Source organism: Coccomyxa subellipsoidea (assembly GCF_000258705.1).
Source record: "Coccomyxa subellipsoidea C-169, whole genome shotgun sequence".
Classification (NCBI taxonomy): domain Eukaryota; kingdom Viridiplantae; phylum Chlorophyta; class Trebouxiophyceae; family Coccomyxaceae; genus Coccomyxa; species Coccomyxa subellipsoidea.
This window is the reverse complement of record NW_005178041.1, coordinates 1,599,432-1,619,585: the sequence shown is the minus strand read 5'-3', so window position 1 is coordinate 1,619,585 and position 20,154 is coordinate 1,599,432. Positions and strand designations below refer to the sequence as shown.

General features: G+C 52.9%; 6 protein-coding genes across 6 annotated transcripts; 3 read left to right on the top strand and 3 right to left on the bottom strand.

The window, feature by feature from the left end:
* Positions 1–2,904: 2,904 nt before the first annotated feature.
* Positions 2,905–6,461, bottom strand: COCSUDRAFT_11964 (DNA/RNA polymerase; the record flags this gene model as incomplete). The annotated part of the gene is made up of 12 exons (XM_005651028.1): positions 2,905–3,021; positions 3,129–3,272; positions 3,363–3,466; positions 3,583–3,721; positions 3,845–3,972; positions 4,113–4,296; positions 4,550–4,713; positions 4,891–5,140; positions 5,525–5,572; positions 5,934–6,000; positions 6,096–6,223; positions 6,312–6,461. Coding segments are annotated over 12 exons (1,623 nt in total), but the record flags the coding sequence as incomplete, so codon positions are not given.
* Positions 6,462–6,844: 383 nt separating this feature from the next.
* On the top strand, positions 6,845–9,428 carry COCSUDRAFT_32204 (alpha/beta-hydrolase). Its single transcript, XM_005651027.1, has 10 exons — positions 6,845–6,896; positions 7,058–7,207; positions 7,299–7,363; positions 7,458–7,519; positions 7,653–7,789; positions 7,892–8,006; positions 8,104–8,160; positions 8,274–8,350; positions 8,489–8,596; positions 8,711–9,428. The coding sequence occupies exons 1-10, from the start codon at positions 6,894–6,896 to the stop codon at positions 8,873–8,875; spliced, it is 939 nt and encodes a 312-aa protein (XP_005651084.1). The 5' UTR covers positions 6,845–6,893; the 3' UTR covers positions 8,876–9,428.
* A 93-nt stretch (positions 9,429–9,521) lies between these two features.
* On the bottom strand, positions 9,522–10,712 carry COCSUDRAFT_32203 (hypothetical protein). Its single transcript, XM_005651026.1, has 4 exons — positions 10,503–10,712; positions 10,290–10,373; positions 10,113–10,188; positions 9,522–10,008 (listed from the first exon to the last, which is right to left on the bottom strand). The coding sequence occupies exons 1-4, from the start codon at positions 10,554–10,556 to the stop codon at positions 9,968–9,970; spliced, it is 255 nt and encodes an 84-aa protein (XP_005651083.1). The 5' UTR covers positions 10,557–10,712; the 3' UTR covers positions 9,522–9,967.
* Positions 10,713–11,080: 368 nt separating this feature from the next.
* On the top strand, positions 11,081–13,437 carry COCSUDRAFT_59065 (hypothetical protein; the record flags this gene model as incomplete). The annotated part of the gene is made up of 7 exons (XM_005651025.1): positions 11,081–11,189; positions 11,299–11,565; positions 11,656–11,735; positions 11,890–12,063; positions 12,242–12,479; positions 12,644–12,815; positions 13,143–13,437. 7 exons carry the CDS (start codon positions 11,081–11,083, stop codon positions 13,435–13,437), a joined length of 1,335 nt encoding a protein of 444 aa, XP_005651082.1.
* A 730-nt stretch (positions 13,438–14,167) lies between these two features.
* On the bottom strand, positions 14,168–14,532 carry COCSUDRAFT_59064 (hypothetical protein; the record flags this gene model as incomplete). The annotated part of the gene is made up of 2 exons (XM_005651024.1): positions 14,168–14,290; positions 14,437–14,532. 2 exons carry the CDS (start codon positions 14,530–14,532, stop codon positions 14,168–14,170), a joined length of 219 nt encoding a protein of 72 aa, XP_005651081.1.
* A 781-nt stretch (positions 14,533–15,313) lies between these two features.
* Positions 15,314–19,225, top strand: COCSUDRAFT_27082 (GTP binding protein TypA; the record flags this gene model as incomplete). Its single annotated transcript, XM_005651023.1, has 10 exons — positions 15,314–15,601; positions 15,746–15,827; positions 15,916–16,042; positions 16,152–16,323; positions 16,454–16,601; positions 16,720–16,895; positions 17,100–17,354; positions 17,650–17,874; positions 18,112–18,294; positions 18,446–19,225. 10 exons carry the CDS (start codon positions 15,314–15,316, stop codon positions 18,677–18,679), a joined length of 1,890 nt encoding a protein of 629 aa, XP_005651080.1. The 3' UTR covers positions 18,680–19,225.
* Positions 19,226–20,154: the final 929 nt, after the last annotated feature.

Sequence of the window (20,154 nt, the reverse complement as noted above, 5' to 3'; positions counted from 1 at the left end):
TGTCTTCATCACTGTTGACAAGGTATGACACCGCTAATTTTTTCATAAATGAGAAGAAGATGCGTGTGCTGCATCGATTATTTCGCAGATCGGCAATCTTATTGGGGTTGCAGTCCCTGTTGTTGATCTGTCATCTCAAGCGGCAAAATTTGGATGCATACCAGGGACCTATACAGGCAACATGGAATTCTGTTCACATCATCTCCCTGGAATATCCATGCTCCTTCCCTAATCATAGCAAGCTCACAGCAAAATGCCGATTAGAAGAGCCTGCGGAACGTGATCGTGCCAGCAGGCCTGCTAGGAATGCCCATGTGTGGGCTGCCGCAGGAGGCTGGACTACTAGTCCTAGTAGGCCTCTCACAAATGTACACAGCTGATTCATGAAGCTGGCGCCACTGGCAGCTAGGCCGGCTAGTGCTGGCACATGCATGCACCCATATCATATATGATATGGCATCATGGAACGATCCTGAGACATGGCACGCACAATGCAGAAGTACCGAGCTCCTAATGCAGCCTGCCACATGCATATGCAAGCAGAGCTCATGATCATGAGAGGGCTCTTTCCAGCTCCTACAAGGAGTCCAAAGACTCGCATTCACGTTTTGTCGGATCATTCCATGGATCCACAGTAGAGATCTTGAGATGACTTCCAGAGATCATTAGAGGGTCCAGCGAATGTTTAGTCACCAATATGACTGGATCCGGATGTTTCTAAAAACATAATATCAGAGCTTCTTACACCTGCTGGTCAGATATGATCCACCAATGCCAGAAATCTCCAACAGATGCCAAAAGTATGCGTGACAGCATGACAGGGCCAGAGTCAGTTCCCCAGCAGCGGACTACTTTAGCACAATTCTGCCTCTGTACTCCTGCTGCACAGCTTCCTGAAGAGCCAATGAGAGCGTGTCCAGCCTCTTCGAGAAACACTGCCAGTGCAGACTGGCGGTCCTAAGCCGGGTCAGCAAGAACTGCATGCTCTCCAGATCACTGCAAACCAGGCTGCTGCCATACTCACGCACAACCTCACAAACAGCATCCAGTCGGCTGAAAGACTCCAACATTGCAGCTTCCTCTTCTGCAGATGACTGACTGCACCCCGTGCTTTGGCTGCCTGTCTCCGATGGTAATGATTCCAAGCCGCTGGTCCCAGACTGGCCCAGTTCCTCAAGCACGGAACTCAGTGCGGACCAGACCTGCCGAACGTCTTCTGCTGGACCGAGCTGCTTCTGCCTCCACCGCTGCATGACCATAGCAGGGCCAATCAAGCAGCAATACGGCATATAACTGAGGACATGAGAAATAAAATATTGCAGATCTTGGGCAATGAACAATTTGAGCAAAACCCAGGACTTGCCCACCTTTGATCCAGCAGCACGCTCTGCAGCGATTGGATGCCCACTGGTTGCCTTGCCCTCGTGGGCTGCATCAGCGCCATCCTCAGTCTGGGATGCATCGGGACTCAGGTTTCCCTGCTTTGCAAAGGGCTCATGGGAAGGTGGGAGCCTTGCAATCAGCTCCGCCACCACATCTGGGGGCAGCTCTGCCAGGACAGCAGGGTCAACCTGCGTCATAGTGAGCCCACCCACCGCCACCCTACAGGCACATGTGACCAGCGCTGCAAATCAGAGGCATGCGTTGCTAATGTCTCCTCAAGATGTGCAAATGATGGCTGAAAATAAAGTATCAGCACAAAGGAGGTCAGCAGCCAGTACATACCTCGCCTTTGGTGGAGACTGGAATGCCTCAGTGAGCGGTCTCTGCCTCTTCACCACCCTGCCAGCCTGGGGCACCGCTCCGCCTCTTTTCCTCTTATGTACTGGAGATCTGACCACACCCACGCCTGCACAGAACATTAGGTTGGTATCTAAGACGCCTTGTTGGTAGCACAGGGGGTCAACATAGTCATATATCAATGCATCACAGGAGCGTACCGTAGGCGCGTTCAAGCTCGCGCTTCAATTCCAGGGGAAGAGCATCGAGCACGGCAATGTCAATCTGTGATGCTGGGGGCAAGGCCTGGATAGGCGTGCCTTTCCCTGCCTGGTGCACATGCACCCAAAGTCAGCATTGGCAAGCAATCAGTCTTGGTTGTTCATCGGTTCAACGGTGCACGGCTTCTACCCAGCGAAGACCCAAATAGGTTCCAAGCAGTCCCTGCTGAGAGGAGGCAAGTAAAAAAATTATGCAAACCTGCTTTCTGCTGTCCTCGTCTGGAGGCATTTGCCGCTTCCCAGAGGCACCCTGAAGAAGCTGCTGCTGCACCTCCAGTGGCAGTTCTGACCACACATCGGCATCAAGCTGTGAGAGGGACACCTCTGGCAATTTGCCTGCGTCACATCCTCTGCCACTGATACTGGCTCCTGCAGCTTGCTGTCTTGCATTCCTTCTCTCTGATGGTGATATAGTATCCATGTCCGCCTCATCTGCGCTTTCGCTGGGCTCAGGCGCAATAGCCATGTGACCACCACTGTCTAGTTCTGCTGCATCCTCGTATTCCAGCTGCTCTGCTTCCAAGACAATGCCTGCTTCATGAATGTGAAATAAGGTTCCTGGACTATTAGCTGAGGGCAGACATCCGGTGCTGTCCTGTCCTGCTGTCACCTCAGCTGCCGCCGCATGGCTGTCGTAACCTAGGCCCCCAGTGGCATATTTGCCACGTAGCTCCTTGACAGTATGTGCGGTCCCAGTGTAGCCCATGTCCGGCTGCGCTGCCACAGAGCTCTCTACAGGGCCATCATGGCTGCCCTGCCTGTGTAGGAGGCCCTCTAGAGGTCCACGGACTGTCTGGGGGCTGGGGCTTGCCGCTGACCTGGCAGCAGACGCACCACCAGCGTCCGAGCGACCCTTCTGTGGAGGCATGGCAGCCTTGACGGCTGGGAGGTCGTAGAATGCTGCGAAGGGGTTGTGAGCATTGGGATCATATAGGCTCTGTGCAGGAAGTGCCCCCTTTGCAGGAGCAGGTGCGCTCGGGCGAGCAACACTGGAGGCAGTATCATTGTCCAGCTTTGTCATCTGCACATACACAGCAATTTTAGCTTCTTACAGGCATCAAATGGACTCTCGTACAAACATCAATTCTCGATATCACATTTAAATGATATATGGGCAGCAAAACATACCGTCAGGCCCAAGCCACGGATGTCTGGTGCTGGGATATTCATGGCTCGCAGCAGCTCCTTGCCAGTCTTGGCTAGCACCGTCCTCGTCCCTACAAACCTCGGCATGGTCACACTCCTAGAGTGATTGTCGCAGATCCCATGTCCCTGCATTACCATGAAATTAATTTTTGTTCAGAAACTCTCCAGAAATGGGCGAGATCAAGATCCAGACTGCAGAACATTTCAGCAACTCACCAGGAACTTGATTGGCTCTGGTGCCCCTGACTTCTTGCGCTTCACTTTCAGGGTGAGCGTACGCCCTTTGACCCCCGCCTTGAGCATTCTGTCAGCCAACTCTCCTGCAAACTTGCATCAAGGAAGCTTACCATATAATTCCGTTCCTGTGAAAATAGATAAAAAGAGAGTCTCAAGAAGAGCAATTCAACAGAAAGGCTACTTCAGAAGTGCTCCATACCTGCCAGCTCATCCACGAACTTGTCAGCATCCCCCACACTGTCCAGGCGCACGGCATAGTTGATCTCAGCGCCGACAGACTTGCGCACTTGGGACGGCGCAACCACTCTGTCATCCCGGCCATGGGCATAGTCCCACACCTGCTCCCAATCCACACAAATCAGATATTGGAGAAGCATTGCTTGCTGTCCCACCAATTTTCTCAAGGAACTCAAGGATGAACTGATAGAAGAAGGATATCAGGAGAGTGGCTGCTTGCTCACCAGAGTACCAGACTTCGTGCCCAGCTCATGCTGCAGCATTGTCAGCCTGGAGTTGCGCACGTCGGCCACACTTGTAATGCCCAGCGCCTTGAGCTTCTCACGCATTGACCAACCCACCCCTGGCAAGTCTTCCGCCGCCAACTTCAGCAGCTCCTCGTCTGCCTGAAGAGAAGAGGCAAGCAGGTGTCATTGCATAGATTACTATTTTTCATGTCTTAAAGATCTGGGGACCATCTTGTCATTACTGCGAAGGATCTCCTGTGAGCACCAACCTGCACTGAGTTGATGAGGAACTGGCCATTCGGCTTGGCCCGCTTGGTGGCAAGTCGGGCGAGGAGCATGTTTGGTCCAATCCCTGCGCTGGCTGTGCAGCCAGTGTCGGCCTCAATTTGCGCGCGCAGCTTGCCGGCAATGGCCTCAGGATCGCCCAGGCCAGTCACATCCATGAATGCCTCATCGCAAGACAGTGGCTGCACACTGCATGTCTCCTCCATCAGAATCCGGTACACCTGGCACCAGGGCACCAACAGCCTTGAACCAAGCACAAGAACCCTGCAAATTAATTTTATCATGTAGCGAAGACTTTCGACCTCTTGTTGCAGACTGACACCAAGCACTTGGTGGCTCAAGTTCAGATTATGACAAGGCGCATCTGCTCACCTTCTCACTGATGGCCTCGTACTTCTCAAACATGTAGGGCATCACAATGATGTCTGGGCACAGGCGCTTGGCCTCAGAGATGAACATGCCGGCCCGAACGCCAAATGCGCGGGCCTCATAATTGGCAGAGGACACCTCGCCTGCTCCTTTCGAGCTGGCAGAGTGGCTGACACACAGAGCCTTGCCCTGCAGAGCCGGCTCCCCAAGCGCTGCAGCAGAGGCACAGGCTCAGGCAATCACACAGAACCACACGCGTAGTCATCATGATAGAATTGCAAAATCTGGCAGGCAGACATGAAATCAAAATCACTCCGTCAGCTATATTGCAAGACATGTGAAGATTGAACATGAAAGTTATCCAATGACACATGCAGACACTGGAGTACCTGCAACACAGGCGAAGAAGCAATCCATGTCAATGTGGATGATGGCGCGAGAGGAGCCGCGAGCAGGCGGGCACGCTTTGGGGGAATTGTTGGCCATGCTTGCTGCAAGCGCCTCTATGCGCGCTTTCCAGCTGCCAATAAAGTGCAGACGCGAGGCGGCAAAGTAATTGGCCTGGAAAGCAGGGTCTTCGCGGGACGACCGCGGCGGGCCCTTGAGCATGTCACATCTCTGTCTGGCCTGCGCTGCTATCTGCTGCGCCGTTTGCAAGCTAATGTCAGACTCACATCCCTTCTGCTCTTCTGCGCCTGTGGTATGAACCGCATGGGGCTGAGCTGGGCCCATGACTGTAGCTCTAGGAGAATGCCCCTCTGGCATACTACCATACTTCACTGCAGCATCAACTGCACACTGACCTATTTCCTGCTCAGCTGCGCAGCCTGCCTGTCCATTTGTGTTTGTGCAGCTAACATTAGTGCTGGCACTCTGAACCAGCTGACAGTGCTGTAACTTGCTGAAGTCATCGTCAGCCTCAGCTCCATGACCACACTCTGCTGGCCCTTGTCGTTCTGCCTCTGTATGAGCCTCTGTGTGCCCATCGGCCTGCCTGGAAGCAAGCTGCTGGGCCATGCTGACCAGACTATGTAGGCTGCCTGGTGGCAAATCAGCTGCTGGCTCGCTGCTCTGCCCTTCCTTGACATCCTTGCTGGCAAAGGCGTTTGAGATGCCGGCAAAGTCCAGCGTCAGGACTCGCTTTCTCGACACATTCTGTGAGGCTGATTGGTTTGACTGGGCCCCTGATCCGCCAGTCCAGAGAGCAGCAGGGGAAGCTTCTTGTGCAGCAGAACGCGTGAAACTCTGGGCAGCAAAGCCTGTCAATGATTTTTGGCCAGGTCTGTCGCGAAGCCGCCACAACGAATAGTTTTCCACCTGCACATGCATGTATTCAGAGGTTTAACAATGGATCATGGACGTTTGCGATGCACTCAGCTGAACAGCGGCACAAGCAATTACTGCATACAGACATAGACAAGTGAAGCCTTACCGGCAATAGCTGGCCAGCTTCCAAGGAGTCCGTGACCCACTCTGGAAGGAGGATGGGTTTTGGATCTCTGCATCACAACGATGAGGAGTTTAGCAATACATGACAAGAAGGGAGCCCACAATAGCAAGAAGTCACCATAGAGTGTGCAGAAGGACAGCGCACCTCTCCTTCACGTTCTCGAGGTGCTTGACCTTGGAGTCTGGCAGATTGCTGCATATTATGTGCGTGACGTCTTTCTGCAGGTAATTTCTGAATATCCCGCCATGACTAGCCATGATCTGCTTGAGCTCCTGCAGCATGAGCGTAATCAGTCAACGAGATAGCTGTGGCCCAAGCCATCAGTAGTGCACCTGATGCAAATAACGAGCAAGGCCGCACCAGGTGTGAAGGCTTCGTAAATCCATTCACAAAAATGCAGACTCCCGAGAAGATGCCGCCTCTGTCTCCCTGAGCAGCCTTCTGCTGTTCCAAGAACTGCTCGTGCAGCTTCTCGTTTTTCAGGCGCATATACTCTCTGAAGTCCTCCATCGGGAAGTCTTCCAATGGAAATAATCTCAGAAAAGTAAGTTAAGGAACAAAGTCCTTTATGAATGCAGATTCCAACACAAACCGGAAGCAGCGTTCCAGATCAATCTGATGAAATCCGATTACAGTACAAGAACAGTCAGCTTCATCGGCAAGGATAGTCATTTAATTTCACATCAGAGACGAGACATTTCAAGGTAGTGTGGCATGGATCCAAAGTGTGCAGGCCTGCAGAGAAATTTGGCCTCTCAGCAGGCTCAGCACGCACGGGCAATTTGTCAGCAGCCAGCAGCAACGGTGAACCGACGTGGAAGGATCTTAGATTGGCACCTTGTCTCGGAACGCACCACAGGAGGCAGAGGCTCGCGATCGCTGCAAATTAAGCACGCAAAGCGGCAGGTGTAGGACATGAGGAACATTCTTCAACAAAGGACCATGGTAACATCCCGAGATCATAAGTAGATGGAGAAGATCCCGCATCCGCCCATGCGCAAATATATTCCTTTACTTCTGCCTTTACGAAAGGGTTATTGCTGTGCGACGCAAGCTTTGATCTTGATGCTGGACTTTACAAGTGTTCACTATTCCCATATGCGCAGGATCGCTCATGCTTCCTGGTCGTGATGCTGGTTTTGTCGCCGCTAGCTGCGTGGGCGCAGACGAGCGACTTCGAATACCCAACACTTTGGGATCCCAGCACCATCGTGTCCTCTTCAGTAGATTATGCCGATGGCGACGCGAAACTGAAGGTTGGCTGGGTTCCTTGTCCTCTCGGAAAGGTGTTCGCTCCCTCCCTCAGCGTGACTACTATGGGATTTCTGACTGACGTGAGGGGTGCAGGGCTACCTTGCCTATTCCAATGCAACATCTGGGCCACGGCCAGTCGTCATCATCTATCCTGACTGGTGCGCCTGGATCTGTGTTGCGTTCATTCAAACTAGCAATGTGGGCCCATCATTCTGAGGTCAGGCAAGCAAGTCGTCCTGTGTTCACATGCAGGGATGGCATTTCGAACTATGAGAGATTTAGGGCGAATCTGTTCGCGTCCATGGGCTACGCTGGTGCGAACCAGCTCCTTGTCAACCCTCATGGCTTGCATTGTACTAGCACTTGCTGGTTCTTGCGGCTGCCTTAAATCCTCACTCCCCCTCATTTGATCACAAGTACTTGGAACCTAGTTTCTTTCTGCTCCAGGTTTTGTGGCCGATGTGTACTCCCAAGCGGTTCAACAGGGCCCCTCAATTCCGGCTGCCAACCGATCAGCACTCATGATGCCCTTCCGCTCAAATTCCTCCTACTACCGCCCTCGGCTTCTGGCTGCGCTGAACACTGTAAGTAGTACACCCTGCAATTTTGGTCATGCAAACAGCAAGATGATGATATCTGCCGTTTTTCTGATTTTGGGAAGCTAACGAGAGTGTTGTGCTCCCCAGGTGCGCACCCTCGACATTGCCCAGAAGGACAAGATCTTTGCCATCGGGTACTGTTTTGGAGGGGGCGGAGTGTTTGAGCTGGCACGCGCTTGGCCCAACACTCCTGGCCTTCTCGGTAAGGGCTTGTGGCAACGCATGATGGCCTGGTCATGCTGGAGGTTCTGCGAGAGATGCAGAGCTGCTGCTGACAGACTTTTTTTGCTGGTTGACAGGTGTTGGAGGATACCATCCTGGTCCTTTGGTGAGTGCTGGCCCAAAGATGCAAGCAGGTGCGATTTCATTCTAAGAAATCAATAGTCAAGAATCCACTCTGCCATGCAAGCATGTGACTTCCTGAGGCAGGCCCATTTGCAATGCGCTGAGAGCTAAAGACTGTTACCAGGCAGCCCCCTTCGTGTATATGCATTCTCGGGAGCTGAGGATCCAGGCATCACTGGAGACTCTGTAGTAGCATGGAAGGTAAGTCTGCCAGAGGGCCCTGTTTCGTACAGCAATAGATTAAATGGTGCACGTGGCTGCATGCATGCAAATTGGATCACAGTATATGTGCTGGTGTACTTCACAATGATTGAGATCATGACTTATGACTCTTTGTAGGATGAGATGCGGGCTGCAAATGTGACATGGGGCTACTACAACTATGGGGCCACTGTGCACGGGTTCACTCTCCTGGAGAGCCCTGTGTGGACTGGCAACAAGAACGTGGTACGCCCTTACATCCAAATTGCTTCACTATATAAATCTTGCGGATTGCCAATTCTCTCGGGTATTCTCTGTTCAGGTGGGTGTGGCTTAGTGATGTTGCAATGATTTCTGCAGAGTAACGGCTACAATGCGGCGGCTGACCATGCCTCTTGGTGGGCCCTGCGCGGCATCCTGCTGGAGGTCTTCCAGCTGACAAACACCTCCAACGCTTACACCTCTGCTGGTGGCGCGTATGACTATCAGACCGGCATGGCCGGCACCAAGCTCATGAGCGCTTGAGAGCTGCTGCATGTTTAGCTCTTCGCACAGAAGTATACAATGCATTCAAAACTCTTGTGTTCTTCTCGTGCCCTGCTGCTGCAGTGGTGAGATGCATGCATAAAGCTGTTTCCTGAAGTACCTGGAAGTAATGTGCCCCAGAGAATGGGCAATTATGCAGCATAAGGACTTCAATTGATTCAGTCTGACTGAATGTTACAGGTACTCTAGTGCAACTCACAGAAAACTTGTCTGACACTGGTTTTGTGTCGTTGAGATGTAGTTTTCCAAAAATGTATTAGAGTTTGTTTATCAGCATGCATGTGGTCAAAGGTGGCCGCCACAATGTGCATGCGGCAAAATTGCTTCTGCAGGTGCAGTGTGCTGCGAGCCTGCCCGTCTCTCTCTAGATCTATGATTAGTTTGCAGCTGTTTTAGGCGTCTGACGTCAGCGTCGACGCTTCACTGTGATTTTCTTTCAGTGTAAATTATTTTACTAGTAGTCAAGGCAAGAATAGAGTGTATTCTTCCATTGAATTCAATGGGCACTGCCACCTTCAAGCCTTCTGATATGTCATTCCAGACTCTGCTCGGAACATTGACATGTCACCGCAAATGCTAGCAATAGCAGACATAAATGACGTCACTCTGGGAGGCCCAGCGTCATGCCCCTGCAATACCATTTAAAATTTTGCAGATTTACTTCAGGAGACAACCACCCTGGCTGGCAACTCAACTTCCATGGTACAATGGAACATATTGCTTGCTCCCTGCACCTAGTCACCTCACACACGTGCGCCATTGTTGTTGCATCCTCCAGTGTCAACCTGATGCAGATACGCAAACTCTGTGCGATCAGCTTTTGTCTCAGCTGCTCCAGGGATTGCAGCAGCAGATTGGTGACCACAGACCTCACCGAGCAAGTATGAGGAGTGTGCAAGTGAAAGGATCAGGAGTCACCCACACTCAAGAATCAATGCAGACAGTGTCCTTGCCTTCTAAATGTACACACATGCTCAATGAGTTCATTTGCTTCACTGTGCTCTTGTACAGCCACAGGAGTCAGCTACTGCTGACATTGCGGCTTGTCCCAGTCCTCCACATTGCTGCGGATCATGACCTCGATCCTCTCACAAGCCCTGTGTCCTGAGGATCTGCAGAGCATCAAGTGATCCAGTGAATGCAGTCCACATCATGCATAAGGGTTGAGTACAGAGTCACAGTGGTTCAGTGGAGGCACTGTGTTCTAGAGCCTCACCGGCGACAGGCCGTCGCTTGTCAACTTCAGTCAAGCCCTTCTCGGTTGCAAATAGCCGCGCCCTCTCTCGAGATGCCTAGCCAAGCATGCACTGATCTCAGACCGCTGGTAAATGCAACACCACCAATCAAGTGAAACAGTTGCTGAACACAGGGAAAGCATGCAACGAGAGCCTACTTTGCGTTCCTGTTCAGCCTCCCTCTCCGGCTTCACCCAGAGATAGTATGCAAGGACTCCAGCCACAGCCCAAGCAGCAATATTCTGCAGCATTCAAAGTATAATGAGCTTTGCACCAGAGCCTCCGAAAGAATTGACACTTCAATTGTACCATTGTACCAGTTGTACTAGTAGAGTATCACATGATCCCTTGCATCAAGCGTTGAGTTTTACCTGTGTTCCACGAAATCCAAGATTTGCTTTGATTGTGTTTCGCAATCCCGCCATTATGAGATGTGGGACAGTGTTTCCCACTTACACCTGGTGATTTGGAAGCCCTAGCTCGGTCATTAAAGGCCTGTTGGGGAGCTGACCACTTAATCAGACGATGTTCGGAAAGGGTGCATAAAGAAATGGATCCGAAGTCTTCTGCTTTATAACAAGGTTGCTTCTCTCTTCAAAAACGCAAGCCAGTTCCACGTCAACCAACTTCCGAAAGCTCGGATATTCTCGCCTGCCGGACCTGAATGTTGAAAAATTGCTGGACAGCAAAAAAAGAATTGTGAATGTTGGCTGTCACTATTTGTGCAGTGGTGATCTTGGAGGGTCTGATTGTGAAGGGGGAAGGAGGCCTTTCGTGAATTTCTCTCTAGCAAAGTGAACGGTCTCGAAGGTACGGGCGTCTAATATCTCATCTAGCTCTGGATGCATGAAAGATTATTATTGTGCATTTAGTCTTATGCCCAGTTGAAACCACCTCTGAAAGGTGTTCGGGCTTGACAACCTCGTGTTGTTGTTGACATCAACCAGCCATGAGGACTAGGAATGCGGTGTACCAACCCACTGAGGCACTGGAAACGGAGACGAAGTCACATGAGAAACTGAAAGCGAAACGAGCCAAGAAGAAGAAGATGGGCGCAGGTACGTCAGTGCTGGCAAGTCAGGGAAGTCCACTGGGAGGTTCCACTGGTACAGCCTCTGAGACACTCAGCAGGAATTAACAACTTACACTATGGCATGCTGTCGACAGATCTGCTCCGGAAAAGAGAGGCCAAGAAGGCCGCGGAGCAGGCGGAGCAGGCCGAGCTTGACACTGACACAACAGAGGAGGCAAGCGCAAGTCCCAAGAGAGGCCGTGGCCGACCTCGAAAGTCATTGGCAACAATAGCAGCCCCGTTCAGAGCCCCTATTACGTCCGTGGGGCCCAGCAGTCCAGGTGGTCCCTCCCTGCCTCAGCGCCCGGCACCGGCAAGCCCATCTGTGCGGCAAGCAAGGGAGCCGCCCCAGCAACCCACAGGTGCAGCGCTGATGGGTGATAACACGCAAAGCTTCCAATGGTGCAGCTGGTCATATAGCGTGCTCCATTCCTGTGTGTCTGGCAATGCAGGGGGAGGGTCAGGAGCAGTGCGACAGCTTGCCGCAGCTGCAGCACGGCCGCAGCATGTGCCAACTTGGGGACTTGCACAGGTAATTTCGGCAATAATCTGAATTCCAATGCTGGCTTCAAGCCAATGGCTTCATTGCATCCTTCAGGAAAGTACTGGCCTCCTGCACTACCAGCAGGCGTGACTGCTTGAAGCAGAAAGCATTGAAGAGATACCACCTATTTGGGGTGTTGCAGGATGCGGCGCGCAAGAAGGCAGAGGATGCTGCTGTGGAGGTAGCCAGGCAGTCAGGGAGATACGTGGACGTTGCTGTGCACTCCTTCATAACAGAGATCCCGCCCAGCCGCCTTGCCGTCCCGGAGGACGCCACAATCAATTTTCTCAGGCGCCAGATCCAGTACAGAGTGGAGGTACGCCATCTGCAAGCTGTGGGCTCAGGGCAGATGCTGATCAAACTCACCAAGGCTCTCCTTCAGATCAAGGCACTTTTTGGCGCTCTCATTGGGAAGTTATCTTGGGCGCAGATGGGTCTCCAAACGCCGGGCATTGCAAAACAGTCGGCAAATGCAAGTTGAGTGCCCTGTGCAGGAGTTGGGCACGCACATGCCGGCTGACGCGCTGGAGGTCCAGGTCAAGGACACCTGGGGCACCCTCACCCCGACCACCAGCTTCACCGCAACCGGCGCCGAGAAGACTGTCAGATCGTACGGTCTCGTGCCGGGGCAGCAGCACCACATCTGGGTCATCGTGGTGGATGACACCGCCGCACGAGACCAGCGCGCAGCCACCGCCGCCCTGATCGACATGCCAGGCGCGCCCACCCCCTGTAGCTGTGCACTCACATGCACAGCATCACAAGAGTCCAAGAGGTTTTTACTTACATATCATGAGCTGGCTTGTTGCACCCGTTTCCTTAATTGGAGCATCCAGCAAGGCATTCATGCAATCTCCCATACGCAAGTGGAATTTGTGATATGAGGATGGCTGCAGGGCCCTCGAGGCTGGCGCCTGCTGCAGCTGGATCGCCCGTCCCAGCGCGGCGCTTCACAGAGCCGGCGCAGCACGCCGTCGCGCAGTACCAGGCCGAGCTTTCGCCAGCGCGACCCGCGCGCGCGCCCGACGCAGCAGCCAACCCCGCCACAGAGTCGCCCGGCAGGAGACGGTCAGATCTCCACCCTTGCATGCCTTGTGACCCGATCAGCCCATGGGTTTTTGATGCAATGTTGCCTGCCCTGCCTCTGTCAGGCACGGCTTGCAACCTCACAGTGGCATGAGCTCTTGCTGGCATCATGCCCTCGTTGATGCAATTGTATCTGCTCAGCAATTTCTTGCACCCCGTCACCTCGAACCGATTAAGTCTTTTCAAAGTCTTTTCAAGCAGCAGACCTGAGCATATTATACAAAACCCCTCACAACCACCGTGATCTGCAGTGCTTGCGCAGACAACCTCAGACGCTGAATCTGAAGGGGCAGGTGTTGTGGCTGCCAGGCAGAAGAACAAGCGCTGGTCGGACGAGGAGAGGGACGCGCTGATCAACGGCGTAACCATCCTGGGCACCGGCCACTGGGCGGCCATCCTGGACCGCTACACCACAATTTTCGCACCGGGCCGCAACAGCGTGGACATCAAGGACAAGTGGCGCAACCTGGTCAAGCTTGCGCAGCAGAAGCGCGAGGCTCGCGGCGGCACGCTGCCCCGGGAGCAGGTCGTCAAGATCCTGGAGGTCATCCACCGCGAGGAGCACCCGGACTCTGAGCCTGAGGACGCACCGGACGGCGCCTGACTGGCGGCTGCAACACTTCCTGTTGGGTCCATTAATATCTCCAAGGAGAGGCCGATGCTGTTCTTTTGACAGGGAAGGATGGCTGACTAGGGCATGTCGTGCAGGGCTCACTCAGACTGTGAGCCTCAAAATCACGACACCCGGTAGCAACTGTGACCTTTCCGCAATTTCTTGGACCCATCTATATCTCCACAGAGGGGTAAAGATGATCAAATGACAGAGGAGGGTTTGGCATCTCATGATGATGCAGTGCAGTTGATTCAGCATCCTGTATGGGGACGCTGGACGATGGTAGCCTTTGAGGACACGTTACTTCTTTTGACAGGTTCATCAATCCCGTATGTTCACTTATTGGCACCGGTTGCAATGACTGTACTGAGAGTTGGGGGCAGTACTGAAGAAACTAACCATTATGATGCTTTTGGGTTGCTTGACTGCAATATTATGCTGCCTTTCTTATGACAATTGCAACATTGACTGCGAGGCATCAATGCGCAGCAAAGCATATTGATTGCCAAGCAGCCACTGTGCCAGCTATTGTAGCTCTGGAGTTCGATTTTCCAAAATCATGCTGACCATTCACCATGGTCACCTACATGTACACGGTGTAGGTGAGGTTCAGTGATTGTGACGCGTGGCATGATGATGCGTGTAGCACGGGAATATTCCGTATGTGACTGTAAGTCAAGCATTGTGTTGCAATGGCATGGTTCTGCATGTTTGCTAGCAGCTAGGTATAGTTAGGTGGCGTGGTGTCGCCAGCTATGGCCAGCAGCCTGCCCTGAGTGCGAGCTGCGCCGGTGCCATAGGAAGACCCCTCAGGGGCCCCAGGCCCGGCCCGGCCTGGCAGGGCCTGATCAGGCCTGTCATGACAGAGTAAAAGTTTTCCTCGAAGCTGCCACAGGCTCGGAGCTGTACACCACGTGACAGATCTCTCACAGGCTCGGAGTCAATTGCCAATTGCCAGACTCACTGAGGATATGTGATACGTCATCGCACGCGTGCGCAGAGGCTGCTGCCAGTCTTGATTGATGCATGCTTGTCATGCAACTCCGGATCCGGCGGCGCCGCAGCCGCGGCCGCGCTTGCGCACATGGGCGTATTAATATTGGACTACCAACAACATCCAATTGGCAGTGATCAACACCATCCATGACAAAGCGCAACACGGACAAAGGCCCAAGTGCCCCTCAGGATATGCTGCATGGTCCCAATGTCTTGTCCAGCCAGAAAATTCTGAAGTCTGCAGAGCATGCCACCTCTTCTTGTTGCCTGTTCAGGCGTGCCACGTGGCCGTAAAGGATTTGATGCTTTTGCACGGTTGGGAGTTCCGGTGTCCGCTTGCAAGCCGCAAGTATCAAATTCTAAAGTTTCGCTGTATAATTTTGCAAATTCAACAAATTGAAACACGATGAGTGTTTTTTAGAGTGTTGTGGGACCGGCAGGCAGAGCAAGTATGGTGTCTTCGGCAGTATTTGGCTCTGCACTAGTACAGGGGCCGCCGAGAGAAGTCAGAGACCGAACCCCGGTGTCCTTGCGCCAGTCTAGTCGCGGCCTGCGAATTGATCGTGACAGTACGATCCCATTTTTGTTCTGAAATGCTGGCTCTCGATTGCAAAATACTCTTCCTGCCAGTTTCGCATCTGTGGTCCTGCAAGTGCGTTTTGCTCTTGTGAGTTGCACCTGCTGATCTTTGTTTTCTTTTTGTGGTCAGGATGTCAGCAGCCGGTCGTTGCTGCAGTGCTGGCCACCCCACTCAAGGCCAGCAACTCCAGAAGTGTGAGGGCACAAGCAGCAGCTACCTTGGAAGGCAAGCCACTGCATACTGTACTCTTAAATTCGTTGTATTTTGACTTTATATATTGCAGTATGGCTTATGGGCGCAGTCGTTAATCTTGCTCTCAAGACAGACTACCTCGCTGTTGCAGCGCCTCCAGCACCAGGGACGTCAGGAGCTGATGCAAACGATGATCTGAACATCCGAAACATCGCCATCATTGCCCACGTCGATCACGGCAAGACCACGCTGGTGGATGCCATGCTGCGGCAGAGCAAGGTTTTCCGCGCCAACCAGGTCGTGGATGAGAGGGTCATGGACTCCAATGACCTGGAGCGCGAGAGGGGCATCACCATTCTGTCCAAGAACACCGCTGTGCGCTACCTGGTACGCGGCCTACTGTTCCTGCACTTGCTTGATCAAATTTTCCTGATGTATGGAAGTGCGTGTGCCTGGCAACAATAGTAATTGATGTTGTGCAATCAAGGCAAGCTCAGCTGGCGGCTTTGAGGTAACAGCTTGAAATTGCAGGGCATCAAGATCAACATCATTGACACTCCTGGTCACGCTGACTTCGGTGGTGAAGTGGAGCGCGTCTTGAACATGTGTGATGGTGAGATTTTGCGCTGCTCACATTTGCATCAACCCCTGCAGCCTGAGTGTAGGAGTACTTTGGGTCTCAATATTTGTCCATGGTGCAGGTGTGCTACTTCTTGTGGACTCTGTCGAGGGTCCCATGCCACAGACCCGCTTCGTGCTGCGGAAAGCATTGGCATTGGACAAGAAGGTCATTGTGGTCGTGAACAAGATTGACAGGCCTGCAGCGAGGTGAGCACTCCTGAGCCAATCAGTTCATGACGAAGAGTAGGAAATTTGAGGAGTCAACTCATGCACATGTCTGGGAGAGAGTGCGCCCACAATGCCGGTGCTGTCGCAGGCCAGACTTCGTGATTGATGCCACGTTTGATCTTTTCTGCGAGCTCTGCGCAACCGATGAGCAGTGCGACTTCCCAGTCGTGTACGCCAGCGGAGTGAATGGCATTGCTGGGGGGTCCCCATCAGAGCTGTCTGACGATCTGGCACCGCTCTTCGAGGCTATTGTGCGCGAGGTATGCAGTCAGCCCAGACACCAGAGGGGGCAAATCTGCCAACCGAAACGACATCACTGCTTTGGGCAAACTGGCACATGGCGTGGATGATGAAAATGTCACTTTTCCAAAGATGCATCTGTCTCTGCAGGTGTCCCCTCCCAAGGTCACCCTGAACGGCCCACTGCAGCTGCTCATCACAAACCTGGATTACGATGAGCACAAGGGCCGCATCGCTATCGGCAAAGTCACCTCTGGCAGCATCTCACGTGCAGAGACCATCCTCATTGGACGACCTGGTGATGACCTGCACTGCTCCTAAACATTGTCTCAGCGTTGAAATTCTTGCAGTGCTGTTCAGATTGGTTGAGGCGTTGCTTGGGAATGATTCTGATGTCAACGTCTGATGGGCTGCAGATGAGAAGCTGAGGGGAGGAAAGGTGTCGGAGCTCTTTGTGTACGATAACTTCTCGCGCGTGCCGGTGGACGTAGTGCAGGCTGGTGACATCTGTGCCCTGACCGGCCTCAGCGACGTATCCATTGGCGAGACTGTGTGCAGCAGAGAGAACCCAGTGCCGCTGCCCACCATCACGGTGAGTCACCAGCATCGCTGCGTGATAGATTTCTACATAGCAGTGCCCAAGCAAGGAAGCTGTGAACCTTTGGTGTTCCTGTGGATCTCGAAAGGTCTGATCGCAACTCTGAGCACGATGAACTTGCCATTCGGAGGACTGGGGACCGCAGATACACCTTGCTGCATGCAATGCGAGCCGATTGAAGGTCATGTCTCACGGCAGGTGGAGGAGCCGACAGTGCGCATGACGTTCATGGTGAACACTTCGCCATTCGCCGGGCGGGAGGGCAAGTTTGTGACCAGCCGCAACATCAAGGACCGGCTGGACCGCGAGCTGGAGCGCAACCTGGCGCTGCGCGTGGAGCCCGGCCAGACGGCCGACCAGTTTGTGGTGTCCGGCCGCGGCGCGCTCCACCTCTCCATCCTCATCGAGAACATGCGCCGCGAGGGCTTCGAATTCCAAGTCGGCCCGCCCAAGGTCAGTTGTTATTATCTTAAACATGTCCATCTCAATCAGAACTCAGGCAGACCCTCCGGAAGTCTTTGCTCTAAGCAGCTTCTGTGGCGAAATAAGATGCAACACTGGAGGCTGAGGAATCCCTCCTGACCCCAAGAATCATCTTGATGTCACTCAGAAGTCAACTGTGCACATAGCTTGGCAAGAGAGTCACCCTCATCCTGCCCTGTGGCATGGTCAAGGTGATGCCAAAGATGAGAAAATCTCACAAGTAGGAATCCACCAGGGGCTGACAGGAAGGCGGTGCTGTGTGCAGGTCATCACCCAGAAGGACAAGAATGACAAGACATTGGAGCCGTATGAGGAGGCGGTGGTTGAGGTGCCGGAGACGCACATGGGCGGAGTGGTGGACCTCATGGGCAGCCGCAAGGGGCAGATGGTCGACATGTCCGCCAGCGCTGAGGGCCTCAATCGCGTCACCTACGTCATCCCCACCCGCGGCCTCCTGGGTTTGCGGAACTCCATCCTCACCGCCACCAAGGTGTGCATCCTGCTGTGCAGAATTGATGTCTACTTGGCTCAGCCCTTTGCCCTGCTCATGCAGGCAGTCGCTCTGGTACAGGTATCAACTATCAGCATCAGTGCCAACGAGGGCATTTCGAGCGAATTCTATTCTCCAATCACTCTTGGCTTCAGGGCATGGCATGATTGTTTCATGCAGTGCATGGCACAGCATGTTTTTACGGACTCTGTTGAGCTTATGCCTATGTGTTTGCAGGGAACGGCAGTCCTGAACACAGTGTTCAAGGAGTACGGTCCTTGGGCGGGGGACATCAACACCCGGGAGCTGGGCAGTCTTGTGGCGTTTGAGACTGGCTCTGTGACCGGCTACGCCATTGAGAGCGTGCAGCAGAGGGGCCGCCTGTTCGCCTCCCCTGGACAGGAGGTCTATGTGGACCAGGTAGGAGCAGCTCCCGAATCCTCGCTACTCACTCTCTGCAGCACTACCCGCTCATTCCTCATAGTTGTGCAGGCGTACAGGACTGTACAGGATTGTACAGGATTGTCAAGCTGACCTCAAAATGATTATCAAGTGTATTTTGGCTGTGCAGGTCATTGGGATCCACCAGCGCGCAGGCGACTTGAAGGTAAATGTGTGCAAGAAGAAGGCCGTGACCAACATGCGCGCGTCCGGCACAGACAACAAGACCCCCCTGGTGGAGCCCATCATCATGGGCCTGGACGAAGCCCTGGAATACATCGTGGATGATGAGATGGTGGAGGTGACGCCGATGAGTGTGCGCATCCGCAAGGCCCCCCTCGCCAAGCGCCCGGGCCAGAAGTAGGGCGCAGCTGCGGAGTTGCCCCACCTTGAAGGCCGCATCCAGCTGACTGCTCAAGAACCTATTCTTTCATGCTGTACAATTGCAAATCCTTGTGTGTTTGACTTTAGAGTGGTGGCCTGAAAATTTAGAATTTTATTTCACTTCAGTTTCTTATTCTAGACAGGCTCTGCAGGTGTTTCTGCATAGCATGTGGCTGGTAGTTGCACATGCACATTTAGAAACATGTGCCAAGTATCTGTGACACCGATTGCGTACACCAAGCTCCAAGCATGCTCGGATTGGCACCATTGCAGATGCATTGTACCCATTGCCAGCAACAACATTTTTTGCTTGGAGAACCTTACCTTAATTTGGTAAATGAGGCGTTTGAGTGAGCGCACATGGTGACGGAGTTTTGGGACTGTCAGGCACAGCGCCATCATGACTGGTGGCTATGGTTTGGGCAGATCTGTGCATAGTTGTGTTGGTGCCAGCAGCTTCATGCCCTAGAACGGATGATTGGTTTAAATTTACATGTTATTGAGCATGGTCTGTAATGTGGAAAGCAAGATTTTGTGCGAGTGTCTCTAGATCTGGATGGCATGAATGCATATATTACAGCAGTAACTAGCTTGGTACGACAGTTGAGCGGTACCGCGGCTGCGGTACCACTGAGTGTATAGCGCATTACTGCCAGTAGCCGGCTTGCATCAAAGCCATCTCCGCACAATGCACAATCTTGTCACTGCCAATGTAAAAATGACATGACCACAATTTGAAGGAGCTGAAAGAAGGGGATGTCAAGCGCAACGAAGTGAACGAGGTGCATGGTAGCTAGTGATGAGTTGGGCTCCACCTGTCTAAGCACGTGAGGTCAGTGGGCTCGGATTTGGCCCTCCTGGGAGGGCACCAGAGCGAACATCGCCACGCTGCAGGATGAGGCAACGTAGAGCTCGTGATCTGTGTCTCTTCCCCAGAAGTTGAATGGATCGACAGGTGCAACCTTCACCGCAGATTTGCAGAGCTATTGAAAGGCGCTTCACCTCGACTTGCGAGTCTCACATCATCTGTTACATTCACAGTACCTTTTTTATATTCCAAGTACTGGTGTCGAGCCAAATGCCGTTATAATCCGTCACGTTGCGACCCCAATGGTTTGGTGGCATGATGCCTGCTGAAAGACAAATGTGTCGCAGGATGATATGGAAGGAGCTGATTGGCTTTCAGAAAGTAGATGAAGTGAATTGAGGATCGTCCACCAATTTTCCTAATCATGCAAGATGCCTACAAAGGTACGAGATCTGAGTTGGATCGCAGCTGCAAGTCTCTAGGAACATTTTGAGGATCATCAGCTCATCATCTGGCAGACATTATTGTGTAGTGTGCTCTATGGGTGTTGAATGCACGCTTAAGAATCTGCACTACATTCCAGGTGGTGCTGATACTGCACGTCCACAGCTGCATATTGCTGTGACAGATGAGGGCAGTGACCACCA